The 20,994-nt window shown below is 40.4% G+C and overlaps 1 protein-coding gene across 3 annotated transcripts in view; it reads left to right on the top strand.

Annotated features, from left to right (window-relative positions):
* Positions 1-20,994, top strand: part of LOC108273075 (growth factor receptor-bound protein 10) — a 61,784-nt gene that overhangs the window by 15,016 nt on the left and 25,774 nt on the right. For 2 of the 3 annotated variants that reach the window (XM_053684097.1, XM_053684098.1), the window contains 3 exons: positions 1,996-2,083; positions 7,995-8,238; positions 11,426-11,561. In XM_053684097.1, coding sequence (XP_053540072.1) covers positions 1,996-2,083; positions 7,995-8,238; positions 11,426-11,561 — 468 coding nt within the window. Of the gene's footprint in view, positions 1-215; positions 406-1,995; positions 2,084-7,994; positions 8,239-11,425; positions 11,562-20,994 lie in introns of all 3 variants that reach the window. The other variant, XM_053684096.1, reaches the window with a different exon arrangement.

Raw genomic sequence — 20,994 nt, forward strand, 5'->3', positions numbered from 1 at the left:
CTTTTCCTGTCTTCTTGACAGCTTTTCTCGTAAACTCTTCTTGTTGAACATACTGCATAGTAGGTAACACTCATGTAGTTAGTCATATCCCCTACCCCACATGGACATGTGTATGATCTGCTTCTCACACTCCATCCTCTCCTTTTTTGGATTCCTCTAGCACTTTTCTGATCGTGCCCCACTTTCTCTTTCACTTCTCTGCTCTCTTGTTGCAGTAGTGGAGTGTATAACATGCTTGTGAACATGGCAGGGCCTTGTGTGTGTGTGTGCAGCAGGGGCTTGGGCTGCCCTCTTTCTGCGCTCTTATATAACTCTGTGGACCAGGGGAGGCAGTTTCTGAGAGCCAGAATCACCCTGAGCTGGGAATGCAGCCCAAGCATATCCTGCAAGTATTCAAATACACTGGTGGGTTTTTATCTGCCACATTCTCCCTATCACTTTTTGCTCTGTAGCTACAACTTTTATTTTGTGAGTGTCTTGTATGCTGCCTTGTTTAATTTGCAGTTATTTTGTAGTCATTATGATGGTATTTACAATGCACTGTTGCATTAACATTCAACGCTGTGTTGGGTTTCTCCAGTGATGGATTTTGATTGTGGATTGGTGGAATAAAATGTGGAGATAGCATAGGATTAAGGTGGAGGGTCAAAGGCTTGAGTGAACAGTTATCATTTCAGATTTCCAGCAGATGAATTGTTGAGGTTGTGTGTGTTTCTGTTGGCTATGTTATAATGTGCTTTAAATAAGTTATCTGAACATTTGAGACACAGCAAAGAGTAAAAGCCCACTTACCAGTTTTAGCAGGGTGTTTTTTTTTTTGGTCTTGTGAATGTTTCATATTTTTGGTTTACTTATTCAGTGTTTTAATGGGCCGGATGAAGGTGTACATCAGTAACAGTAACTTTTTCAATAGCAATGTCTCACGTATTTATTTATTTTACAGCAATCAGTGATTGTGTACAAGACTTTGCCCTTGTGTGTGCACACCTGTGTGTGTGTCTATGCTTATATACATGTGCATATTTTTTGCTTTCTCAGCACATTCCTCACTTTGTAGCTGGAGTTCAGAGGTTAAGCCCTTAAGGATTTTACTTTCTATTTTCTTTTTGTAATCTCAGCCTGGGTCTCTTTCTAGGAAAAACACCATCCTCAACGCCCCATAGAATCAGCTGGGGCCTTAAAGTTTACACAATGGCACTGACGGCTGGACCCCAGCCAAATTTAACACACAGAACCATGCACACACACGTCACATTCCTCGGCTCACTCCTCCCAAAAGCTGTTACAGATAATTTGCCCCAGTTTTTTTTCCAGTTGATTTTCTTGAAGTACATGAGAAATTTGTCAGAAAAAATTCAGCACAGACACGAGCATCGAAAAAGCCATAACACTTGATTGTTGCTTGTTTTTTATGGTTGCACTGAGCTGCCTTAATGTTCCACAGGCTGTGTTAACATTCCAACGGGATTAGAGAATTTGAGACATGCTTTCTCAGAGCTGTAAATATCCTCAATTTTATAGATCATCCTTTTTTTTCTTGGAGCCAGAAGGGAAGAGTGCAACTACAAGCCCTCTGACAAGGACCAGTTCCTGGAAACAATTTCCATGTTCCAGAGTTTCCTAGAAAACTGGAAATTGAAAATGGGGTGTGATATTTTTTTGTTGCTTCTGGTTCCTTCTCCTGAATGTTCTCCAGTTTTGTTGGATTCACAGGGCTACTTTAAATTATAGAGTGCTGTGCATGAAAATATTTTTTGGTCATGCTGTAGATGTAGCACAGTTTCTGATCTTTTTGCTTTGGAAGATATCAGTGACAACAGACAATCCTGGAACAGAGGAGCCTAGCATGTTGGGTTTGTCCATATGCTGTGCTGTCATAAATGTTAAGTGGATTAACAGAAGGGCACGTTCAGTTCTAGGACATCTGTGTGTGTGTTTGTCTGTGTGCATATGCATACTGCACAATCTGCTCAACTAAACTCGCTTCATTTTCAGGACAATGCCGACCACACATCCTCTCGTGGATCAGCCAGTCTTATTCACTTCCGGCAGCAGTCTAAGCCGAGCTCTTCTAATCACCCAGGTGGGAACTGTTATCCATTTGCTGAAGATTAAAAGATGTTATTCTACCTTATAGCTCTGATTTCCAACAGCATTTTAAGGTCAGTAAGCTTTATATGATGAAATCATTAGATGAAGCAAAACAGGCATGTATGGTATTAAGATGGGTTTCTCTTGATTTATTGCATGTTTGTGCTGAACAAGTTCAGATGTGTGTGTGTGTGTGTGTGTGTGTGTGTGTGTGTGTGAGAGAGAGAGAGAGCGAGAGAGAGAGAGCGCTTATGCATGTGTGAGGAGGGATCGGTATTTCTGTATTGCTGTGCAAGTTTCCTGTGCAGTTTAACCATGTACAGTGCCCTGTACTAATATTGGCACCCTTGGTAAATATGAGGAAAGAAGGCTTTGTCTTTATTGTTGAACCTTTTGATCTTTTGTTTAAAAAAAAATGCACAAAAGTACTCTGCTCTCATGGATATCAAACAATTGCAAACACAACACAGGTTTATCAAAAAATATCTTTGTTAAATATAGGTGTGCAACAATTATTGGCACCCTTTTATTCAATACTTTGTGCTGCCTCCCTTTGCCAAGATAACAGCTCTGAGTCTTCTCCTATAATGCCTGATGAGGTTGGAGAATACATGGAAAGGGATCTGAGTCCATTCCTCCATACAGAATCTCTCCAGATCCTTCAAATTTCGAGGTCCATGCTGGTGGACTCTCCTCTTCAGTTCACTCCACAGGTTTTCCATGGGTTTGAAGTCAGAGGACTGGGATGACCATGGCAGGACCTTGATTTTGTGGTCAGGAAACCATTTTTGTGTTGATTTTGATATATGTTTTGGATCATTGTTCTGCTGGAAGATCCAGCCACGGCTCATTTTAAGCTTTCTGGCACCGGCAGTCAGGTTTTCATTTAATATCTGTTGATATTTGATAGACTCCATGATGCCATGTATACTAACAAAATATCCAGGTCCTCTGGCAGAAAAATAGCCACAAAACATCAAAGAGCCACCACCATATTTAACCGTGGGCATGAGGTACTTTTCCATATGGCTACCTCTCTGCGTGCGCTAAAACCACCTCTGGCAAACTGAAGACTCTTGAGTTTGTTTTTGGATGAGAGTAGAGGCTTTTTTCTTGAAACCCTTCCAACCAATCTGTGATGATGTAGGTGACTTCAGATTGTAGTTTTGGAGACTTTCTGACCCCAAGACACTTCTGCAATTCTCCAGCTGTGATCCTTGGAGATTTTTTTAGCCACTCGAACCAACAGACAATATTGATAAAACGTCCAATTCAGGTTGATTCATAACATTTCCAGTTGACTGGAACTTCTTAATTATTGCCCTGATGTTGGAAATGGACATTTTCAATACTTTTGCAATTTCTTTATAGCCACTTCCCATTTTCTGAAGCTCAACAACCTTTTGCTGCACATCATAGCTATATTCCTTGGTCTTACCCATTGTTATGAAGGGAATTTGGCCTATGTGTTACCTCATATTTATACCCCTGTGAAACAGAAAGTCATGGTTGAACATTTTCCAGTTCCTAGTTACCCAGGTGTACTAATTTTAAAAAAAATATCAATAGGAATATACTTCAAATATATTTTTCTCATATGAATTCATATCAGTGCCAATAATTTTTGCACCTATATTTAACAAATATATTATTTTGATAAACCTGTGTTGTGTTTGCAATTGTTTGATATCCATGACAACAGAGTATTTTTGTGAATTTTTTAAACAAAATATCAAAATGTTAAAAAATAAAGACAATTTTTCACAGGCTTCTTTGCTCATATTTACCAAGGGTGCCAATATTAATGGAGGTCACTGTATAGCTTTGCCAGGCCGTTCCTCCAATCCCAAAAGGTTTGTGAGTTATAGTGGCACTATAGGCTGTGTTCCATATATATATATTGTATCTAATAGTGTGCAAATGTGTATGCTTAAGCTATATACAGTAGGGTCCAAAAGTCTGAGACCACAAGTGAAAATGCTTCTACTTTGCATTCTTTTTTAAATTCAAATTAGAGCATTTAATAAGTTGATAAATTAAGTTAGTTATATTATTAGCAATAACCTTTAGTAGAGTTCATAAATGTGTGCATGAATTTCAGAATTTCTTAGTATTTAGTATTTCCCACTTTTGCTATAATGCGTATTTGAGATGGCATGAACTCTACTAGTTTGGAAAACAACTTGATTCATGTTATATCAAATCCATCGTAGTGTCATCTGAATACGTACTTTAATGGAATGAATAAGACTCAAGCAAAATCAAGGGACCTAGAAATATTGCATAATTAACATTCAAGATATTGAACATTTTACTTTCTTTGTTTTAATCCTTTCTTGCACTACACTAGCGACTTATCAGATATTTTCAATAGGTATAAAACAAATGAATAATTTTATCGCCAGTCAGGACACTGTTGGGTTTCTGTGTATAGAGTATTGTGACTGTGTTTAGCTGCTGGTGAGCAGGGTGATGGGAAAGTTGAGGGGTGTGAGCCCTCTGCTGTGCAAACAATTCACACCTCTCCACAGTAACATTGGTACAGAGAAAATACAGACAGTACAATAAAGCATTTTGATTGGAAAACACCATGTACAACTGCCACAATAAAATTTAAACCTAGTAGTCTAGGTTAAAAAAAAGAAATACAGTAGATGGCGATGTCAGTTTGTAAAGAACACCACGGGCCTGCGCACATAAGCATTCTCGTTAATGTGTCCACCTGTCACGTGTCGTGACGTAACGGAGATATGACGGATGCAAGTAATCCAAAACATGCAAGAGGTCAGGTGATCGGCAGACAGGCATAAACAGGGCAAGGCAGGAAACTATGTTGTGGTCACGGGAAAACAAGGTCGAGACACAAAACATGAAATATAAGCTATGACTATGAACTGGGAGCGGAGAAACCAGCGTGAACTAAAGAAACGGATCTAAACATGAAACCTGACATGAACTATGACTATGACTGACTATGACTATCTATCGTAAGGAATCGAATCTAATCTAATATTCCGCGCCGTGTGCTGGGAGGCGCATGGTATATATACAAACATAATGAGCCTCGTAATGGCTGACGGCTGAGGGCAACGTCGTTCTTAGTGCAACAAAAAAGCAGAGCGACGTTCAAGGCAGAGCAGGAAAGCAGAGTGACGTCCTCTGTGGAACAGGAAAGCAGAGTGTCGTCCTCAGCAGAACAGGAAAGCAGAGTGACGTCCTCAGCAGAACAGGAAAGCTGAGTGACGTCCTCGGCGTTGCAGGAAAGCAGAGGGGCGTCCTCGGTGGTGCAGGAAAGCATAGTGACATCCTCGGCGGAACAGGAAAGCAGAGCGACGTCCTCGGCGGAACAGGAAAGCAGAGCGATGTCTCAGTGGAGCCTGCAGGCTGAACTTTGTAGGCTGTGTCAGCGGATTCGGGCGTGAGCATAACTTGGTTGGACAAGTTAGCAAACGTAGCCATGAGTAGAGCTTGGTTGTCTGTTTCAGCAAACTTGGGTGTGAGCAGAACTTTCAAAACGTTTTTTCTGACTCTGGCGTAAGCGTAACTTGGTTGGTCAGGTCATGAGACGTGAACATGAGCAGAGCTTGGTTGTTTGTTTCAGCAAACTCTGGCGTGAGCAGAACTTGGTTGTCCCTGTCAGCTGACTTGGGCGTGAGCAGAACTTGGTCGGCCGTGTCAGTAGACTTGGGCTTGAGCAGAACTTGGTCGGCCATGTCAGCAGACTTGGGCCTGAGCAGGGCTTGGTTGTCCATGTTAACAGACACTTGGGACGGTAACTGGACTTTACAGTGGATCTGTGGAGCTAAGATCCCCTCCTGAACCTCAGGCTGGAGCTCTGGTGCTGGGGCCTCCCTGTTGACCTCTAGCTGGAGCTTGGAAGGTGAGCTCACCTCGTGGGTCTCAGGTTCGATCTCTGAGGTCGCCAGGTTAACCTCCGGCTGGGGCTTTGATGCTGGGGCCTCCCTGTTGACCTCTAGCTGGAGCTCGGCAGGTGAGCCCACCTTGTGGGTCTCAGGTTCGAGCTCTGAGGTCGCCAGGTTAACCTCAGGCTGGAGCTCCCTAGCTGAGACCTCCTCATAGTTCTCAGGCTGCGGCTCTGTATGAGTTTGCCTGTAGTAGTGGGTAAACGGCAGGGCAGGTTTGCCTGCCAGACTTACCCCCCCCCCCCCCCCCCCCCCAAAAAAAATAAAATAAAAAATTGTTCTAGTTCGACCCTCACCTCCGGTCTCCCGAACCACATCCATGTTTAGGCGGAATATTCTGTCACATATCGTGACGTAATTGAGATATGACGGATGCAAGTGCAGTAGGAACAGTTTTATTTAAGAGAGACACAGGCAGATAAATCCAAAACGTGATCCAAAAACGTAATCCAAAACATGCAAGAGGTCAGGTGATCGGCAGACAGGCATAAACAGGGCAAGGCAGGAAACTATGTTGTGGTCACGGGAAAACAGGGTCGAGACACAAAACATGAAATATAAGCTATGACTATGAACTGGGAGCGGAGAAACCAGCGTGAACTAAAGAAACGGATCTAAACATGAAACCTGACATGAACTATGACTATGACTGACTATGACTATCTATCGTAAGGAATTGAATCGAATCTAATATTCAGCGCCGTATGCTGGGAGGCGCGTGGTATGTATACAAACGTAATCAGCCTCGAAATGGCTGACGGCTGAGGGCAATTCAGACACGTGAAACAATAGTCAATGACAGAACAGGGAGGAGTCATAACAAACATAACAAATGCACGTGTCCAAATGTCACGATTGTCAACAACGAAAAAGCAGGTGCTCGCGCACCATGCTCGGCAGCACGCTGCTTAAAGGGGAAATCGTGACACCGCCATGTTGATCAGGATAAGACTGCCCCATAAACAAATACAAGTAAATGGCAGAGCTGTGGTTTTTCTGGATAAAAAGCATAATAATGTTCACATTTCTCAAACGATTTCAATGGTTTATTATCTATGTGGAGTCAAAAAAAGTTCTGTCTACAGTTACTTAGAATCTCCATAGTTAGACTGGGAAAATTATTCATTGCCATAAGGAATTGTGAAAACTCACGCTTGTCAAGCACAGATTTGGCTTATTTTTCTAGGTTAATAAATGCTGAGACATCCCTAATGTAATGTAATGTACAGGAAATATGCGTAAAAGTTTTTTTCATTGTGGTAATGAATTTTTATGTCTTCAAACCGCATAAAAAGTTTTCCGTTTTTAGTCAATAATATTGGCATATAAACAGCCCCTTAATCTATTCCAGTGATCACAGAGCAGAGGCAGAGCTGCTGATGATGCACGTGGAAATCATACAGGCCTATATAGTCTTGGTGAAATTGTAAATATCACAGTCAGAAATATTAATCAGAAATCATGGCCTTAATAAGGAATAAAAGGAATAAAAAACTGCTGAAAACTGCAAAGTTGGCAGTAACATTTAATTTTTTAAATATAAAAATGGGGTAAAATATCCTGGGGGATATTAATAACCTAGGTTTGGGAAACACAGTGTTTCTACTCTTGGTCTTAGAAGTTTTTTCACTAAAAGTAAATCACTTATTCATTAGATAAATTAAAAGTCTTTTGGTCTTGGTCTCTTGACCATAGTCTCATCCTTTATTGCATTATTTGATCACTTGCTGACACCTAGTGCTAGATTTCTATGGACTTTTTTCAATCTTCTCAGAGAGTTAGCTTCCAATTCTAGGCATCCATTTGCATTGCTAATCTGTGGAGTTACTGTTGTGTTGGTATTTTAAAGTGGGACAGATTGGCCTTCAGGTACGAGTGAGTTTTGCTGTTGACTTTTTGACGACCAAGTATCCCAGTGTGAATGTGATTTACGCATGTGATCTTCTATCTCTCTTTTTTACTTTTCGTCTCTCCATCCAGATGATGATGTCGATCTAGAGGCTTTGGTGAATGACATGACTTCCCTGTCGCCCTATGAGGGCCTTTACTCTTTTAAGACCCAGCAGTCTGACACCATCCCTCTTCTGCACAATGGCCAAGGCACTGGTGCCAAGATTAACAGGATTGCTCTGCCTCCATATGTGTCAAATAGCCAAGCAAGGGCTACTCACTCAGCTGCACAGAAAGCCTGTCGCTCCCAGCCTGTCCACATACTGGCTGTTAGGTAACATGCACTGATTCACACTTCTCTTTTTATACATGCATACCTCTGGCTCCACATATTTCCAGTGTGAATTTAAGGCTGACAATTATACATAATTATAATCTAATTATACAAGTATTTTTTGTAATTTTGCCTCTGTACACCAACACAATGGATTTGAAATGAAGTAATCAAGATGCAATCGATGTGTAGACTTTCAGCTTTAATTCAAAGGGTTTAACCCTTTGAATTAATTAACTGCAATATTGCATTAACCCTTTAGGAATTACTGCAATTTTGTACAGAGTCCCTCCTTTTTCACAGGCTCAAAAGTAATTGGACAAACTAACATAATCATAACTATTAGGATTATTTTTACTACTTGGATGCAAATCCCTTGCAGTTAATGCCTTCCTGAAATCTGGAACCCATATACATCACCAAATGTTGAGTTTCCATGCTTGAGATGCTTTGCCTGGCCTTCTTCAGTGGCCTTCTTCTGGCCACTCTTCAGTAAGTGAAAAGCATGCTCAATTGGGATGAGGTCATTGGACATTTAAAAACATTTATTTGTTTGCCTTAAGAAGCCCTTGGGTTGTCCTATCAGTTTTGCAGCATTTCACTGAATCTGAGCAGAACTTGTGGTTTTATACAATTCAGAATTCATCCTGCTACTTCTATCAGCAGCTACACCATCAATAAACACCATTGAGCCAGCTCCATTGGCAGCCATACATGCCCAAACCATAATAATTCCTCCACATGTTTGACAGATGATGTGGTTTGTTTTGGCTCATGAGCGCTTCCTTTCCTTCTCCATACCCTTCTCTTCCCATCATTCTGGAACAAGTTAATCTTTCATTAGAACTATGAGGACTTTTTTCATTTTGTTAAGAGTTTTTTTTTTTTTTTTTACTTACAAAGTCTAATCTGGCCTTTCTGTTCTTGAGAGTTATCAGTGGTTTGCATCTTGAGGTAAACTGTGTATTTGCATTCATGAAGGCATTTCTTGATTGTAGACTCTGACAATGATACGTCTACCTCCTTCAGAGTGTTCTTGGTTTAGCTAGATGCTGTGAAGGGGTTTTTCTTCAACAAGGGAAAAAAAAAATTCTGCGTTCATTCACTTTGATGTTCTTCCGTGGTCTTTCAGGCCTTTTGTTGTTGCTGAGCTCGCCAGTGCATTCCTTATTTTTAAAGAATGTACCAAATTGTAGATTTGGCCACTCTTTCTCCTATCTCTCTGATAGTTTGTTTTGTTTTTTCAGTCTAATGCTGGCCTCCTTCACTTGCCTTGATACCTCTTTGGACCACATATTGAGAGTTCCCATGAGCAGCCACCAAATGAAAATTCAACAAATGGAATCAAACATTTCATCTCCTTAATTTGTCATGAAATGATGAGGAAACAGGCCACACCTGGCTATCCATCCATCCATCTTCTACCGCTTACTCCTTCTTCAGGGTCGCGGGGGAACCTGGAGCCTATCCCAGGGAACATTGGGCACAGGGCGGGGTACACCCTGGACAGGGTCACACCTGGCTATGAAACCAGTCAATTGTCCAATTACTTTTGAGCCTGTGAAAATGGAGGGACTCTGTAAAAGATTACTGTAATTCCTAAGTGGTTAATGCAATATTTTTGTTTAAACCTTTGAATTAAAACTGAAAGTCTACACTTCAACCACATCTTGATTGCTTCATTTCAAATCCACTGTGTTGGTGTACAGAGGGGAAAATTATGAAAATTGTGTCACTGTCCAAATACTTATGGACCAGACTGTATACTCACAATGACGATTAAATGAAAAATCCGAACTGGAAAAATGGAGACAGGTGTCCCGCATGACACAATAATGCAATTAATATCCTACCATGTTTGGTGACACGTGTAAAATGCTGAGCAGGCCCAGTTTTGGATCTAAATGATTTTGAGCGAGGTTTCATTATTTGGGGCACAGATGGCAGAAGCTTCAATCACAAACACTGCTCAGCTGGCTGCGTTTCATTAGGAACAGTGACTAAAGTGACATCTGCATGGGAAAGACATCAGTGAATAGGGTTGGAAATGGTGGATCAAAAGCACATATTCAATGACCGTGATGCTCATGGTTTAGTGTGAGATGTAAGGAAAAACAGAAGACTTGAAGCTGTTCTTCAGGTAACTAGGAATGTCAAGAATAACCACATAACCGTTCACACACGTTATTCATTTCTCACCTTATTTTCAGCTAGCAGTCATTTCTGATGGTTATACATATCTCCACAAGTAAAATAAATCTCTATTTTTGTGATCTCTATCTCTCTTATCGTCTTCTTGCGTAAATGGATAGTGACGCACAAACAAAGGAAAGACAAAGAATTGAACGCATTGTCATATATATTCGACTAATGGAGCTGAAATTAAACTCAAATTGCTAATGAGTGTGTGTATTGTTGAGGGTTTTTTTTTCCAGCTCTTTTATGTCTATGGTTGTTTGAACTCTGTCTTGCTTCCTCCCTCTTTCTCTGTCCTTGTTCTGCAAATCACATTTCTCTTCTCTTTCTCTCCCTGGTGTCTTTTTCACTCACTCTGGCAGCAGGGTGTTACACCCCCACACACATCATGATGAGTTCACTCAGAGGTTTCTGACTCACACACACACACACACACACACACACACACACACACACACACACACACACACACACACACACACACACACACAAACACGCTCTTGCTCACACCTCTCTCTCTGACTTCTCATTGAACTCCAGACTTCATTTCTTTGTACGGCTCTGCCCTGATTTTTGGTAGGTTTTTAGCAGTGCCAGAGCTTTACAGGGCCTGTGTTTATTCCTGGCATTTCTGATCTAAATAAACAAATGCAGATCTACATTTATAAAACTCCATGTGACACCACATGAGTGCTTGAACCTACATGCATGCTTTTTGCTGCCCTTGAGGATGGAGAGCTGTTGAACTACATTTCCAGTTTCATTCATATATTCAGTTGGTATTAGAGAGTGTCTGAAAATGCGATTTCCTATTTACAAAAAACAAACAAACAAAACAAAAAAAAACAACTCTTAAGTTCCTGTCTCACATGAAACAGGCAATTTGAATAGATTCTAATGGAATACCAAACTGAAATTAATAAACTAAATGAACGGGTCTGAATTGTGTGTGTGTGTGTGTGTGTGTGTGTGTGTGTGTGGCCTCGTATAGGAGGCTACAGCAAGAGGAGCAGCACGTTCGCCCTGCATCTCTGCCAGCAATCCCCAACCCTTTCCCTGAGCTATGCAGCCCTGCAGGTTCCCCAATACTCAGCTCTGGTTCAATGCCACAGCCATCAGATGTGCACGTAAGAGTCTCACCCACACACACACACACACACACACACCTCTTTGCTTTTTCACCTATGCGTTGACTGTGAACAACATTTCTGACCGTTGTGTTTCTCCCCTCATTGTCACACACATGCACCTGTGGTAATAAGAGGGATTGTCTGAATTTTGTGTGCATGTCATGTTGTGTGTGTGTGTGTGTGTGTGTGTGTGTGTGTGTGTGTGTGTGTATGCGTGTGTGTATGCGTGTGTGTATGCGTGTGTGTGTGTGTGTGTGTGTGTGTGTGTGTGTGTGTGAAAAACAAAACAAAAAAACAGTGATCGTCTCACACACTTTGTTTCACATAACTCCTTGCCAAGAGAAGTGGCAAAATAAATAGTTCCTGGAGCTGGGAACAAGCTGTGAGAAAGGGTCTTTCCTGATAGTGTGTGTGTGTGTGTGTGTGTGTTTCTGTACGAGTTTGAATGTGTGTCTGGGCATGTTTTTATATCTCGGTAAAGAACAAATGCCCCCACGAGGATAGGAATATATGACAGTTTTGAAATTGTAAGGACATTTGGAGGATCCCCATGAAGGAAAAATAGCCTTTAAAGAAAAAATAAAAAACCTGCAGCTTTTATAAAAATGAAAAAAAATTTAAATAAACTAAGCTAAAACAAACAAAACATTTCCTTTTTTGTTACTGAGGTTTAGGTGTAGGTGAAGGCATTAATGATCTGCATTAATATTGTCAATGGAAAGTCCTCAGAAGGATAGTAAGACAAATATGTGTTTGTCTGTTTGCATGCAAGAACTTGGCTCCTAAACACTTTATATCTTTCAGAAGCACTTAGTGGACCAGATCCCTGCATTTAGAGTATTTACAGAGTGTGCTGCTTTTGGCTCACAGGTTTGGCTCGGTGACCGTCACAGAGGTTCAATGTATGGCTTCTTTAAATAATTTGTCCATCTATCATTTATGAGCATTCTTCTCCATAGACTCATGCTGATACAAAAATGCTTTCTCTCTAAAGCAAGATAAAGAGCACGCAAAACCACTTGAGATTACGTGTGCTCATGTTGCGTAACTAAGTGCACAAGAACATTGCAGCATGTGTGAGTTATGGGCCAAGATCCTGTGCAAATACATGTCCGTCTCCTTTTGGCCTTCAGCCTCCTACATATCTTTCCTTAGTATCCTTTGAGCGGAGGCACTTCCTTAAGAGATGCGAGTCGTTTTCCTTTCACACGCCTATGTGTCGTGCTTGTTTTGTGCGAGCCTCCACATCCCTGCCAACCATCTTAACCTTTCCTTCCTCCTTGCTGCTCTATCTGTTTTTTTTTCCCCCTGACAGTACACTACACACATCCTCTTCATAATAATAAAAGAAGACTTTATACTGACTTTGTACTTTATGCTTGTTGGCATGTACATAGGAAGCACTTAAGTGGAAGCTTGTTTCTTAACATATCAGTGTTCAAAACATTTAGAAAGAGTCTGGGTGATGGTCTGGGCAAAGATTGCTGACCTCTGACCAAACATTGTGAGAATTACATTCAGTGTAATCACATAGCATGTTCAAAGGAGAGACCTATTTTTTTTATCAGAGAACAAGTGTTCATTGTAGGAATGCACTGCTGCAAATGAATATTGTTTCAGATAACATGGATTACGTGAGTCTGAAAAATAACTGAAGCAGTCAGTATTAGATTGGAGGTCTTTTTTGGAGGAGAATGCAGCAGAGTCAGATAATAAATGAATGGCATGGAACCTACTGCAAAGATGAAGCATTGATGGTCTGCTACAGTTCAAAATCAAAATTATTCAACCCCCATTGCAAATCTGGTTTATTGTCAAAATTTATAGAGTTTCACCTGTTTGCAATGAACAAATCAAACAAAAGCAATTGAAATAGTTCAACACAACGAATGCTTCAAGTGGTTTCCCCAAATTCAAATGAAAAGGCAACTTACAATGATTTTTCCAGTTTTAAAATTATTCAACCCCCTAAATAGAATCCCTCACAATAGCACAAATATGCAAAACAGGTATAGTCTCAAGCACACCTTATGCAACTAATCAAGGGCTTCATTATTTGCACCAGGTGTGCTTGAGCTGGAGCACATGAAGTACCTGAACTGGCTAGGGGTAGAAAATGTATGAATACCTAGACGGGGCAGAAAGATTAAGCTATCAATGGCTGCAACCAGATTTCTGAGAAGGCAGGTTGTGAAAAACCCTCAAGTGACTATAAAAGACCTGCAGCAAGACTTGGTGGCAAAAGGCACTGAGATTTCAGTGAGCACAGTAAGGCGCGTACTAAATGCAGAAGGTTTCCATTCCAGAACTTCAAGACGTACACCACTACTGACCCAAAAGCACAAGAAAGGTCGGCTCAAAATCATAAATAAGCCACAAATGTTTTGGGATTCTGTTCTGTGGAGTGAACGTTTTGGCACAATGGATCACAAGTATGTCTGGAGGAAGAAGTATGAAGAAAGAACACTCTCGTGCATGTCACACAGACAAGCATGGTGGTGGCTCGGTGATGCTCTGGGGCTGCTTTGCGTCCTCTGGCACTGGAAACCTGCAGTGTGTGGAAGGCAAGATGGATTCACTGAAATGTCAGGAAATCCTAGGAGAAAATGTCATGCAGTCTGTGAGGAAGCTGAAGCTTGGGCGTCATTATACCTTAAAACAGGACAATGATCCCAAGCGTACCTCAAATTCCACCAAGGTTTGGTTGCAGAAGAAGTCCTGGAAGATACTACAGGGCCATCACAGTCAACTGACTTGAACCCCCTAGAAAATCTCTGGTGGGATTTGAAGAAGGCGGTTGCAGCACGCAAACCCAAGAATATTACTAAACTGGAGGCCATTGCTCATGAGGAATAGGCTAAGATGCCTCAGGAATGCTGCCAGAAGCTATGAATCTCATTTGCAGCAGGTCATAACAGCAAAAGGGTGCTCTACTAAGTACTAAAGATGCTTGCCATGAAGGGGTTGAATACTTTTGAAACGGGAAAGTTGCATTTTCAGTTGATTTTGGGGAAACCATTTGAAGCATTCGTTGTGTTGAACTATTTCAGTTGCTTTTGTTTGATTTGTTCATTGCAAACAGCTGAAAGTCTGTAAATTTTGACAATAAACCTGATTTGTAATTGGGGTTGAATTATTTTGATTGCAACTGTATAGCTAATATGCATTGGCGCATTAAAATAAAGGAAATGATACAGAAAAGTGCACTGTATAACCGGAAAATCTATCTATCTATCTATCTATCTATCTATCTATCTATCTGTCTGTCTGTCTGTCTGTCTGTCTGTCTGTATGAGTTAGAACACCAGAATCTAACTACTATGTAGCTATCTATCTACTTATCTATAGCAGAATTAGGAGCAAAAATTTATATAACAGTATAAAATGAATAACATAACACTGTATATTTTATTTTAAGCAATATTTTTTTTTCAACATAAGTTTTCTTTCTTAATTAGAGCCTTTATCTATCTATCTATCTATCTATCTATCTATCTATCTATCTATCTATCTATCTATCTATTTAGTTATTTATTTTAACCACAAAGTGAGTATTATATTCTTGCAGCCACTGCTTTGTTGATTTGGATGCATGTTAAAGGTCAAGTTTTCTTGATGAAACTGTTTGAATCTGCTTGCATTCGACCACTACACATGATTCCAAACAATGACTGTACACCAATCAGCCATAACATTAAAACCACATGCCTAATATCGTGTAGGTCCCCCTAGTGCCGCCAAAACAGCTCTGACCAGTCGAGGCATGGACTCCACAAGACCTCTGAAGGTGTTCTGTAATTTCTGGGTGGGGCCTCCATGGATCAGACTTGTTTGTCCAGCACATCCCACAGATACTCGATTGGTTTGAGATCTTGGGAATTTGAAGGCCGAGTCAACACCTTGAACGCTTTGTCATGTTCCTGAAACCATTTGCATTATCCTGTTGAAAGTGACCACTGCCTTTATGGAATACTGTTGCCTGGTCTGCAACAACGTGTAGGTACAGTAGGTGATATGTGTCCATGTAACATTCAGCTGCTTGCCTATTGCTTTTGTACCCATTTTAGGAGTTTTCGGCAGTGGACAGGAGTCAGCATGGGCACTCTGACCGGTCTGCAGCTACGCAGCACCATACACAGCAAGCTGTGATGCACTGTGTGTTCTGACACCTTTCTATCATAGCCAGCATTAACATTTTCAGCAATTTGTGCTACAGTAGCTCTTCTGTGGGATCGGTCCAGATGGGCTAGCCTTCGCTCCCCACACGCATCAATGAGCCAGTTGTCCAGCCATCACAATTTGGCCCTAGTCAAAGTTACTCAGATCCGTACGCTTGCCCATTTTTCCTGCTTCTAACACATAAACTTTGAGAACGGACTGTTCACTTGCTGCCTAATATATCCCACCCCTTGACAGGTGCCACTGTGATGAGATAATGTTATTCACTTCACCCCTCAGTGGTTTTAATGTTATGGCTGAATGGTGTATATATGTGTGGGCAACATGGTGCCATTTACTCTCATTTTGCAGTTTTGAAGCTTTTTTTGGGAAGAAAGTCATCAACCAGAGTCCAATCAGTAGAGACCTTGGATCCAGAGCATGTGCAGTAGCTACAGCGGGTCAGACAGTCTCTCCTCTTACTTGGCCATATTGGTGATTGGCACGGATGGCACTTGTTCATGTCAGGAGCATGTGTGTTGAAGTGCAACTTAAGATGGTGCATCGGCCAACTTAAAGTGGCAAGTGACAGCAGTATTAATTAATATGTAAAACTGTAGCTGTATCATTTTTGCAAGTATATTTATTTCACCATTGTCAGGGAAAGATAAAAGTAGCAAATATACGGTACTAAATGAAAATATACTTGTAAACAGCATTTACACTCAAAACATCCCATGGAGAAGTGCTCTTTTATATTCATTCTGTTGGTGCAGTTTGTATAAAAAGGAGTGACTGATTAACCTTACCCAGCTTCTTGGAGTGTTAGCGAAGGTCATACGGCCAATAATTTGTTATGAAATTTAGCTAGAGTTAGCTGCCTTGGTTTGTGCCGTCAGTTTGTTCACTCACGTTGGTTAGCTAGTTATAATATCAGTGCAACACGCTCGCTTGGGCATCAAAATCATCATGAGTGTCTGTTAGAACAGTTTACAGCAGAACAAGAACAAGACAAGAATTGTCAAGAGCTTCAGGATTGTGTTGCATTCAGACTTGATTGTCTTGTCAATCACCTCATTAACCACACACTTTTATTTATCATCAGATAACTCCTATGAAACTCATTTATCATAAAGAAAAATATCCAAGGTCAGCTGAACTTTTAAACACAACAGAACACTATTCCCAAAATAAATTTTTGGAGATGTAACTTAAAATGTCATTTTAAAATGTCAAATGTCACTTCTCTGTTCACTAACATGGGAAAGGGTGGATTTAAAAATGGTACTGCAACCAGCCACTAGAGGGCCTCAGAGATATTTTGACTTCCTTGTTACTACATCCACCTTTATATACAGTCATTGATTCAAACTGTAGGTCTGTTGTCACGTAATAAAATTCATGTGCTGCATTTTGTTGGTTTGCTTCCTTTAAACAGCTTGTTTTCATGAAGCTTGTTTTGATACTTGGGAACCACAAGAATTCATTCAAATGTGCAAAGTGGAAGCCATTATCTTTCTTCACATCACTCAACTTCCTCTTCATTGGGCTTGGCAATACTCCAGGTCAGCTGGTCCAGACTTTTAAAACTTTTTTTTATTATGGCCCTGGTTGTGCTTAATTGTATTTTCTGATTTATCTGATTATCAATGAGCCTCGGGAGCCCATGACCCTGTCGCCGGGTCACCGGTTGTCCTTCCTTGGACCACTTTTGGTAAGTACTAATCACAGTATACTGGCAACACCCCACAAGACCCCTTGTTGTTTTGGAGATGCTCTGACCCAGTTGTCTAGCCATCACAAAAGTCGCTCAGATCCTTACACTTCCCCACTGTTCCTCCTTCCAACACATCAACCTCGAGAACTGACTGTTCACTTGCTGCCTAATATATCCCACCCCTTGACAGGTGCCATTGTAATGAGGTAATAAATGTGATTCACTTCACCTGTCAGTGGTTTTAATGTTAGGCAGAATGGTGTATTTTTCATGACCTGACTTGGGCAAAGCACCAGCTATTTGTCTCTGTTTGGCTTTCCACAATGATGGATGACAAAACAATTTTACATGTGTACATCATCATAGAGAAAACTCACCTCAACCTCTGAGAAGCAGTATATGGTCAAAGCCCACAACAGAATTATAAAAATTCTCTAATTAATGTTTTACATCTTTCTTATTTTCTTTTTCTTTCTTTTTTCTTTCTTTCTTTCTTTCTTTTTTTTTGTGAATGTCAGTAGGTAAGTAGTGTCCCCAATTATTTGTGTGAAAATCAATGTGTGTAATGTTTATTTTACATAAAAGTTTCTCCCCATTCTCTCTAAGGGTGCCAGTAATTTTAGAGTTGCATCTGGCTGTCTCTCTGTCTTTGAGCACAGTGCTGCAACAATTTCTGTGCTCGTTTTAAAGTCTGCTAAAGAATACCACGCAGAAGGCAGATGGTGAAATGGATATCTCAAGGCCAGCAGCATGACATGGCTTTTTCTATTGAATGTGATGTCATGGTTGGAGAAGGCGGCTGCAAGTCTCTCACGCTCTCTCTCTCTCTCTCTCTCTCTTTCTTTCTCTCTCTCTCAGACACTCACACACACACATTCACACGCACACACACACACACCCTCCTCATTCTCACCATTACAAATACAGAAGATTTCTTAACTATTCTCAGAAGGGCTGTTTGACCCCGAATGACTAATGTGCGTCAATGAGCGATGCCCAGGTTAAAGAGGGTACAGGCACAGAAACTTGTTGCACAGTCTGGTGTAGAGTCTCCTACAGAGCGTGGGAATGTCTTGCCAGAAAGAGGAGAGAGCCTGATGTCCTTCTGTCCTTGTTTGAATTTGTCCTCCTTTGCATATTTCGTGTAATCTGTGGGTGTGTGCTGGTGTGGATGAGTGCATATGTGCATGTTTACACTGGCACTGCTCTTGTGCAGACTAGACATGATTACACCACTTGCCTCCAGCAGCAGCTCTGGATTCTGTCTCGCTTTCATCTTTTCTTTCCTTCGTTCTGTCTTTCTGTCAGACATTCTCACCTTCTGTCTGTCATTCAAAGGGTATGACATCTTTTTATGGAGAACGGCAGTCCATAATAATAATTAAGTGTTTGACAGTCAGCTGTAAACAGAAGTTAGAGTTTATTGTATATACATTAATCTCCCTATAGACACACGGAAGCAAGTGTTTGACAGTTATCATTAGTGCTGTTTTTGTAACGAAATGCCGGACGTGCCAGTATGCTTGGAAAAATGCACCCATACTCCTACTTGTGTAAGGGAATTTCTCACGTTAGGGCTTGTGTTAATCTAAAATCTTTCAACCTCGTCCTAATTATGAAATACATAATATGAAATAAAGTTATGTACATGTCTGTGTGCATGCTTTTGCTTCTCTCTTTCTCTCTCTCGCCCGTTCTTGAATTAAAGTAATACTTATTATGGTATGGTACATGACCTGGTGCTGACCTGGCAATGATCTATACTCAGTGGTGAGAGTGTGTGTGTGACTTGAGGATGGTTAGGATGTTGTTGGTGTTGGCTGTGTGCCAGCGATCAGGCGTGTGTGTGTGTGTGTGTGTGTGTGTGTCTGTGACTGCGTGTTCTCATGTGAGGGCGCATACATAGACAGAAGACACACACCCTTGTAAACGTCTGACAGAAAAGTGACAACAGTCCAGTTAACAGTTTGCATGCAATTACCAATAACAAAGAAGGTTGCTGTGTGCGCTAACCTTTTAAGCTTGTTTGCTATATTGTATGTAGTTCGTGCATAGCAACGATTTGTTTTGAACAATTTCTCACGAAGAGAATGTTTAGGGTGTTAACCTAGAGCCTATAGAGCCTGATGTTATGAGGCTCAGCCAGCTCATTCATTCTCCATTTAAAAAGCCTTCTGTCAGGTTAAAATAGGGCATCAATGGTACAAGTGCACATATAATTATATGAAATTAGACTTTATAATCAGGACTATCCTTATTTAAATCCTATATATAGCCATGATTGTGCAAGATCCTGAATTACATGTCAACATACCTAATTTGATATTATGGTACATTGTCGTGGCAGAATATATCATCACAACTGTAATTTTCACCCAACTTTGTAACTAACAATTCACTAATGATGGTAATTTACTTGAGTGAATAAAAAAAAAAAAAAAATCAAGGTTAAATAGATGCTTTAACTGTCCATTTAAAGCAACTGGGTAAAAAAAAAAAAAGAATCTTATTTCTGGGTCAAATCCACACAGCAAATGCTGGAATAAAACAACAACAATTTTTTAAAGATACACAGAGTATAGTTATATCATGTACTGTGTGTATATACTAGACAAGGGATACATTATACTGTATATTAGCCAAATTTGATAATTAGATGAATTGTGCTGCTAGTAAAATCTCACTTTTTTTTTTATCTACTGCTTAGTTCACTCTAGCTAGCTACAGCTATCTAAGGACATCAAGAACAAAATGAATACAGGTGGTGTGTAATGTTCACTTTTACGTTTGTAAAAGTGGGGGAACTTTTTCAGATTTCACTTGACATGAAGACCGGTAATGCTTTAGCATGTGCTGTCGTAGAAAACATGTTTTAAGCATGTTAAAAATAGCGAATGTGAAATGTTAAAAATGGTCAAGTATGACATAGAAGACAAGAAAGGTAGTCGTAATGATGTTTTTTTTTCCTGTTAAAACAGAGATAAATAGTTTATCATATTATTTAAATGGAAAGTTTGAATTATTTTGTGTAATGTCTAATTTCTACAGTAATTTTTCATTGTTTTTTTTTTTTTTTGAAAGGTGCCAATAATTATATAATAATATAATATATATAATATATATATAATAACACTGCCTTTACCACAGAACCCTTAGAACCCAAAGCACCCTGAGCTCGGGCTCTGTGTGCTGCTCTGTGTTTGCACGTTGCATCTGTGTGTGTGCTTTAGTTAAGTGTGCTCTGTGTCTTGTGTTCATGCTCTTGGCACATTTTACTTTGTGGTTTTTGACACACATGCAAACACACTTACAAGCAAACAGACCAAAACATGCACATACATTATCTTAGTCATGGGCTTGCTTTTTATTTCCCCTGAAGCGTGAGTACTTGTGCAGAGCAAAAATACACACTGCATAAAGTGTGTGTGTGTGTGTGTGTGTGTGTGTGTGTGTGTGTGTGTGTATTTCTCTATATATTATAGCCATAACATTATGTAGGTCCCCCTTGTGCCACCAAAACAGTTCAAAGCCTTCAAGGCATGGACTCCACAAGAC

This window comes from Ictalurus punctatus, chromosome 12 (genome assembly GCF_001660625.3).
Source record: "Ictalurus punctatus breed USDA103 chromosome 12, Coco_2.0, whole genome shotgun sequence".
NCBI classification, from domain to species: domain Eukaryota; kingdom Metazoa; phylum Chordata; class Actinopteri; order Siluriformes; family Ictaluridae; genus Ictalurus; species Ictalurus punctatus.